Source organism: Podarcis tiliguerta (assembly GCF_965153285.1).
Source record: "Podarcis tiliguerta genome assembly, chromosome: 4".
Classification (NCBI taxonomy): domain Eukaryota; kingdom Metazoa; phylum Chordata; class Lepidosauria; order Squamata; family Lacertidae; genus Podarcis; species Podarcis tiliguerta.
In genome coordinates this window covers 9,006,679-9,014,526 of record NC_139537.1, presented here as the reverse complement: position 1 = coordinate 9,014,526, position 7,848 = coordinate 9,006,679, and the positions used below count along the sequence as shown (strand labels likewise).

Genomic DNA, 7,848 nt, shown 5'->3' with positions numbered 1-7,848 from the left:
AAAGAAGATTCCACCTAAACATTAGGAAGAACTTCCTGACAGTAAGAGCTGTTTGACAGTGGAATTTGCTGCGAAGGAGTGTGGTGGAGTCTCCTTCTTTGGAGGTCTTTAAGCAGAGGCTTGACAACCATATGTCAGGAATGCTCTGATGGTGTTTCCTGCTTGGCAGGGGGTTGGACTCGATGGCCCTTGTGGTCTCTTCCCACTCTATGATTCTATGATTCCCCTCTTTTAACCCAAAAGAGTGGAAGCGTGTGAGCGGTGAAGCCTAAGCTGGACGGAACATTTTGAGTCTTTCAATCTGTGGTTAAAATGGGTTGGTGCTTTTCCTCCTTTTAATTCTTCAAGCACTAGGCCTTTTCTGCACCAGCTCCATTTCCACGCCCTCTGAGAATGATCTCAGGGCTGGGCATTGTGACATCAGTTGCAGGCCAGATTCCAGCAGCCAGCTTTGGATTGGTCGGGGCTGAGTTCCAGGAGAGTATGTAGGCAAAAACCTTTCAAAAACTCTGGCTCTTGGGTGAGTAGCCAATGCTTGGCTTTCTGCTTTCATTTCATCGCCTCCTTTTCCACACGAAACTAATCAGAGCCCCTGGCCAGGACTTCCAGCTTGGTCCCGCGACCATAGGTGCCCGAGGCGTAGGTGCCATGCAGCGTGCCTGGCCATGGCACCAAACTTTGTGGGTGCCCGGCACCTTCACGGGAAATTTTGATATGTACTGAAGTTCTCACCCTGGGCCAGCAGGGGGATACTGTAGATAGTTTTCACTCAGGTCCAAATATGCAAATAAGGGATTGAAAGTGACGTTCAGTGATTGGATAGTTACAGAAAATGGTTACTGTTGTGTTCTAGTGGAGCTTTATATAAGCAGGCTGGCTGAACCCTCCAGTTCAGTTCTGTTCTGGCCTGTGAATAAACAAGAGCTGTTTGAAGAATCATTGTGTCGTCTGATATGTTCACCCACAACTTAACAAATTTTGTGGGTGCTCAGACACCCAGGGCCCCCGGGAGTTGGCACCTATGGCCCTGGCATTTTGAGGTTGCTTGAATTTATTTCCACTGCGCCCAGAGCATCTTACAAATGGCACCCACTTATTCTCAAATCCAAAACATGGGGGCGGGTGAGAAAGCAGTTTACAAAATGTATCAAGCAATACAGAAATCAGCCCTGTTAACAAACATAGAATAAACTCAATACAGTAGTACTTCTGGTTACGAATGGGTTCCATTCTGCAGGCCCATTTGCAACATGAAAAAAGCGCAACCCACAGCGGCGCATCTGTGTACATGCAGGTTGCGATTCGCCAATTCTGCGCATGCACGTGACATCATTTTGCACTTCTGCGCATGCGCGAGCAGCGAAACCCAGAAATAATCCTTTCCGGTACTTCTGGGTCGCCGCGGGACGTAACCTGAAAGAACGTAACATGAAGAGGACATAACATGAGGCATGACTGTTTTGCAAAAGAAATAATCTAGACTTAAATAAGTAAAATGCTTTTGTGGTTACAGTGGTACCTCAGGATGTGAATGGGATCCGTTCCAGAGTTCTGTTCGCATCCTGAATAGAACGTAAGATGCGACTGCACGTCTGTGGGTCACGTTTTGCCGCCTCTGCACATGCGCATGATGTCATTTTGAGTGCCTGCACATACGCGAGCAGTGTAACCCGGAAGTAACACGCTCTGTTACTTCTGGGTTGCCGCAGAGCGCAACCCGAAAGCGCTCAACCTGAAGCACATTCAACTTGAGGTATGACTATTCATTTCATAAAATTTATACGCTGCTTGATTGTAAAAAAAGCCAAACAAAAATAAGCCAACTGCGTCAACGTGGTTTTGAAATTATTGGGGGAAACCAGCTGTTTAAAACATTCAAAATATATAACCAGCAATGAACAAAAACAGATTAAAGTATGCATCAATATTCTACAAAGCTGGGTAGGCTTGTTTAAACAAAAATGGCTTTAGCGGGCGCCGAAAAGAGTACAGTGAAGGCGCTTGTCTGATATTAATAGGCAGGGAGTTCCAAAAAGATGGATTTCTTCCAAATGTGGAGCGAGTGTTATGTGGCGTCTGCAACAGTACCAGCCCTACAGACAGAAGCGCTTGTGACAGTGTGATGTGGCAGCTAAAAAAGCCAATGCAATTCTGGGCTGCATCAATAGGAGTATAGCATCTAGATCAAGGGAAGTAGTAGTGCCACTGTATTCTGCTCTGGTCAGACCTCACCTGGAGTACTGTGTCCAGTTCTGGACACCACAGTTCAAGAAGGACACTGACAAACTGGAACGTGTCCAGAGGAGGGCAACCAAAATGGTCAAAGGCCTGGAAACGATGCCTTATGAGGAACGGCTAAGGGAGCTGGGCATGTTTAGCCTGGAGAAGAGGAGGTTAAGGGGTGATATGATAGCCATGTTCAAATATATAAAAGGATGTCACATAGAGGAGGGAGAAAGGTTGTTTTCTGCTGCTCCAGAGAAGCGGACACGGAGCAATGGATCCAAACTACAAGAAAGAAGATTCCACCTAAACATTAGGAAGAACTTCCTGACGGTAAGAGCTGTTCGGACAGTGGAATTTGCTGCCAAGGAGTGTGGTGGAGTCTCCTTCTTTGGAGGTCTTTAAGCAGAGGCTTGACAACCATATGTCAGGAGTGCTCTGATGGTGTTTCCTGCTTGGCAGGGGGTTGGACTCGATGGCCCTTGTGGTCTCTTCCAACTCTATGATTCTATGATTCTATGTGGGCGTACATGTAATGGGTAAGGCGATCTTGCAGGTAAATTGGTCCCAAGTTGTGAATAAACAGTTTAATTGCAAAATAATCCTCTACAGGTAAAAAAGCAAATTACAGAAGCATTAAAATATAATTAAAATATGCAATATTTTATACCATTCCATTGTTAAGTCCACTCAAAGGAGACTATGGGGTTGCGGTGCTCATCTCGCTTTCAGGCCGAGGGAGCCGGCATATGTCCACAGACAGCTTCCCGGGTCATGTGGCCAGCAGGACTAAACCGTTTCTGGCGCAACGTAACACCGTGATGGAAACCAGAGCACACAGAAACGCCGTTTACCTTCCTGCCGCAGTGGTACCTATTTATCTACTTGCACTGGTGTGCTTTCGAACTGCTAGGTTGGCAGAAGCTGGGACAGAGCAACAGGAGCTCACTTTGTCGTGGGGATTCGAACTGCTGACCTTCCAATTGGCAAGCCCAAGAGGCTCGGCGGTTTAGACCACAGCGCCACCCGCTTCCCTATGCCATTCAGATAGCATAGCAGACATCCTAGAATCATGCCATCATAGAATTGTAGAGTTGGAAGGACTCCAAGGGTCATCTTGCCCCTTGCAATGAAGGGCATCTCAACTAAAGCATCTACAGTTCTACTGTTAGAACAGCTCTTACTATCAGAGAGTTCTTCGTGAATTTGAGTCATGCTAGGGATGCGGGTGGCACTGTGGGTTAAACCACAGAGCCTAGGGCTTGCCGATCAGAAGGTCGGCGGTTCAACGGGGTGAGCTCCTGTTGCTCAGTCCCAGCTCCTGCCAGCCTAGTGGTTCGAAAGCATGTCAAAGTGCAAGTAGATAAATAGGTACCACTCCAGCGGGAAAGTAAACAGCGTTTCTGTGCGCTGCTCTGGTTCGCCAGAAGTGGCTTAGTCATGCTGGCCACATGACCCGGAAGCTGTACGCCGGCTCCCTCGGCCAATAAAGCGAGATGAGCGCAGCAACCCCAGAGTCGGTCACGACTGGACCTAATGGTCAGGGGTCCCTTTACCTTTACTCCTTTCTTGTAACTTGAAGCCATTGGTTCGAGTCCAGAGCAGGAGAAGAGGAAGCAGCTTGCTCCCTCTTCCATGTGGCAGCCCTTGAGATATTGAAATCCCAAGAAAGATGAGACGTTGTTCATTCCCATGTTGTCTTTTTCATCTCTGCAGAGCCCACAGCCCCTTTGTTCCTCTCGGAAGCCAAGCCCTGTTGCACCATGGACAAGTCTGCGCTGTGCCACCTGACGGATGCCAACGGGAATTTGAAAAACCAGATCTGGGACCTGAGAGAGACGGCCGCCAACCTCGACGCCGAGAAACAGGAGATCCTGACGGAGAACAGGAGCGTCAAAGAGCAGAACCGGAGCCTGGAAGCCAAGATCGAGTGTTTCAAAGCCATGGCGGAGGACTTCGAAAAGGAAGAAGAGGAGCTCCAGGGAATTCTGAGGACGCTGGAGGAGACGATCGCGCAGCTGGAATCCCAGAACACGGCCTTGAAAGGCACCAACAAGACGCTGAGGACCGAAATACAAAAGGTGTCCGGCCACATCGTTCTCTTCCAGGATTACAAGGCAACGCAAGACCAGGACATCTGCCGCATGAAGCAGGTGATGGAGCACATTGTGAGCTACTTCAAGCAGCTGGAGTCAAAGATCGAGACGGCCGAGCAGAGATTCGGCGAGGAGCAGAGCGAAGCTGCCGAGCTCCAGCGCACCTTGGATGAGCTTGAGCAGATCCGTGAGGTCCAGGAGAACGAGATCCTCTGCCTGAAGGACCAGCTGGAAGAGGCGTCCTTCATGAGGCTGGAGAAGGACGAGAGCCTCAAGGTCCCGTCTCTGCTGCATGAGATGGTCCAAGCCAAGCTGGTCCAGGATTCCTTGGCCATGCAGAGCAGCCTCCTCCTGCTGTTGTCCAAAGTCGTGTGGCTGTTTCTGGCGGTGGCCGTCTGCCTGGGGTTCCTCAGCGTCTTGGCCAAAGTCTACCTCTTCGTCTTCAACCAGGACCTGGAATCCGGAAGCCAAGCTCTGCTGTTCACAGACCGCCTCCGCCTGCTGGCGGAAGTCCTCTCCCCACATCCCATGAGGAGGTCGAATGGCTTGCTGCCCTTTTGAGACGGACGCCGCGGCGCGGGAAGCAAACCCGGTGGAGTTCCCCGCGCATTCTTGTATCAAAACCGTGTGCCTTCAAAAATTAAAAAGCCCCCCCACTTAAGAAACGCCCCAGCCTAAATTTCCATCTGATTCCACTTGATCTTGCCAGAATATTCAGCACAGGTGTGCCCCCCACCCACTTACGTTCCGGTACCCCGCCTGCATAAGTGACAATCGCACACAGTGGTACCTCGGGTTACATACGCTTTAGGTTACAGACGCTTCAGGTTACAGACTCCGCTAACCCAGAAATAGTACCTCGGGTTAAGAACTTTGCTTCAGGATGAGAACAGAAATCGTGCTCCGGCGGTGTGGTGGCAGCGGGAGGCCCCATTAGCTAAAGTGGTGCTTCAGGTTAAGAACAGTTTCAGGTTAAGAACGGGCCTCCAGAACGAATCACCGTATTTTTCGTCCTATAGGATGCACTTTCCCCCTCCAAAAATGAAGGGGAAATGTGTGTGCGTCCTATGGGGCGAATGCAGGCTTTCGCTGAAGCCTGGAGAGCTCTAGGCTTAAGCAAGCTGTCCGAAAGCCTTGGGAGCCCGGCGGGAGTTCCCACCGGGCTCCCAAGGCTTGCGAACAGCAGCCTGCAGCCCGAAACCCGGGGAGCGCTCTGCAGCGCACCCCGGGCTTTGGGCAGATATCCGCAAGCCTTGGGAGCCTGGTGGGAGTTCCCACCGGGCTCTCAAGGCTTGCAGATAGCAGCCTGTTTAGGGGGCTGGGGTCGGGGGAAGCTCGGGCTCCCCCCGCCCCAGCCCCGCACCTGGAAATATATTTTTTTTCTTTATCCCCCCCCCAAAAAAACTAGGTGCACTCTATGGGCCGGTGCGCCCTATAGGGCGAAAAATACGGTAAGTACTTAACCCGAGCTACCACTGTAATGGGGGAATCACCCTCTAAGCCCCCTTCAAACCTCCTCTCTGCCACTCTCTTTCCCACCCAGGCCAAAATTCAAACTAGGATTGAAGCCCTGGAGCTGGCTGGAGGACGAGCAGGAACGTAGCTGCTGCTGCGCTACCACATGTCTCAGCTGTTTGGTGGGGAGGCTGAGCAGCTGTCAGGCAGCCAACAAGGAGAACAGGTTGTTTGCAGAGTGAAGCTCTGGCTAACTTGCAGCTAGTTTCTTCATTAAGGAAGCAGAACAAAGAACACGCAGAGATTACCAAGGGTTGGTTGCTCTCACCTAGGTGAAGCCGTTGCTCATACGGGCTTGCAACTCCCCCTTCGCTCCCCATCCCTCTTTGTCAGGCCCCTTCCTCTGTCTGCAGCAAGCCCCAAGGGACCCTCTCTGTGTCTGCCTGACTCTCTGCTCTGTAACACGTCTTGTTCCGGGCCCATAACACAGGGAGCCCAATTTCCATTCCGTGGTTCAGTCCATATAATTATAGAATTGTATAGTGGGAAGGGGTCCTGAGGGTCATCTAGTCCAACCCCCTGCAATGCAGGAATGTCAACTAAAGCATCCGGGACAGATGGCCCTCCAACCTCTGTTTAAAAACCTATGAGAGGAGAGTCCATCACCTCCCAACGGAGACTGTTCCACTGTCAAAAGCTCTTACTGTCAGCTTTTTCTGATCTTTAGTCAGAATCTCCTTCCTTGTAACTTTAAGCCATTGGATCGGGTCCTACTTTCCTGAGCAGGGAAAAACAAGCTTGCTGCATCTTCCATGTGACAGCCCTTGAAATATTTGAAGATGGCTTTTGGCTCGGGTTCAAATCCTACCGCGACCCATGAGCAATTACACCATCTTTGTGGAGGTTGCCTTGTGGTTGGCTGAGACAAAACAAAAACTCTGTGTCAACGCTTTCCAAAGGCTAAATTGACGGTTGAGAATTGGCAGTTTGTGCTTCTGAACATTTATGACCAAGCATTATGGGAGCTCCCCCATGTGGAGTATATTGAGAAAGTGCAGACTTAATTTTAAACATATTTTGTTGCACCCTCTGGAGGCTGTAGCTAGATGGTTTTCATCCGCCATGCTCAGGTTGTGTTTATTTGCTTTGAAAAACAGTCTATGCTTTAAACATCTAATCTGATTTGCATATGTTAATTTGCATTATTGAGTCTTCTTTTTGCAGTCTGAGGGAAGAGCAAGGGAACATTTTGAATTGATATACCTTATGCACAACATGTCTTGTCCTTGAAATAGTCTCTCAGAACTTCCCACGAATGCTAAATGGCTATTACTATCATTATCAATAGCGATGATTTATTTCCATTATGAATTGCTTCCCGTGAGAAATCCTGAAGTGGTTCACAATATAATAAAAACATTTTTAAACAATTGCATACATAAACATGACGTTTAAGTGTGTTCATGCACACACACACACACACACACACACACGACACACACATGAATTATTTTCAAATACAACAGAGATACCAGTTGGTGAGTTGGTAAATAAGGGTCAGGACTGTACCACTTCCGATTACAGGTGGAGAAAAACCTATGATGGAAGACTCCTTGTTTCTGGGGAAAGGAGGAAAGGAATAGAGTGTCTTTCCCTGGCATGGCAGATGCCAAGACTGAGGATATACGGTGAGGGAGTGGGGGAGAAGTATTTGATACCCTGCTAAATTTGCCCATTTGCCCTCTGACGAAGAAATGACCAGTCCATAATTTTAATGGTAGGTTTATTGTAGCTGCGAGAGACAGAATAACAGGAGAAGCCCCAGAAACCCAAAAGTCAGAGATTGATGTGCATTATAATGAGTGAAATAAGTATTGGATCCCTTTGCAAAAGATGACTTAGTACTTGGTAGCAAAACCCTTGTTGGCAATTACAGAGGTCAGACATTTCTCGTAGGTGGCCACCAGGTTTGCACACATCTCGGGAGGTATTTTGTACCAATCCTATTTGCATGTCCTCTCCAAGTCAGTAAGATTTCGAGGCTGATGTGTAGCTACTCGAACGTTCAGAATAA

The 7,848-nt window shown here is 49.0% G+C and overlaps 1 protein-coding gene across 1 annotated transcript; it reads left to right on the top strand.

Moving 5' to 3' along the window:
* Positions 1-379: 379 nt before the first annotated feature.
* Positions 380-4,984, top strand: LOC310676938 (uncharacterized protein). The gene is made up of 2 exons (XM_083439149.1): positions 380-520; positions 3,940-4,984. Exon 2 carries the CDS (start codon positions 3,987-3,989, stop codon positions 4,878-4,880), a length of 894 nt encoding a protein of 297 aa, XP_083295275.1. The 5' UTR covers positions 380-520; positions 3,940-3,986; the 3' UTR covers positions 4,881-4,984.
* The last annotated feature ends 2,864 nt before the right edge of the window (positions 4,985-7,848 follow it).

Excerpts from the sequence above, each read along its gene's own strand:
- LOC310676938 (XM_083439149.1), top strand. The coding sequence starts at position 3,987 with ATGGACAAGTCTGCGCTGTGCCACCTGACGGATGCCAACGGGAATTTG.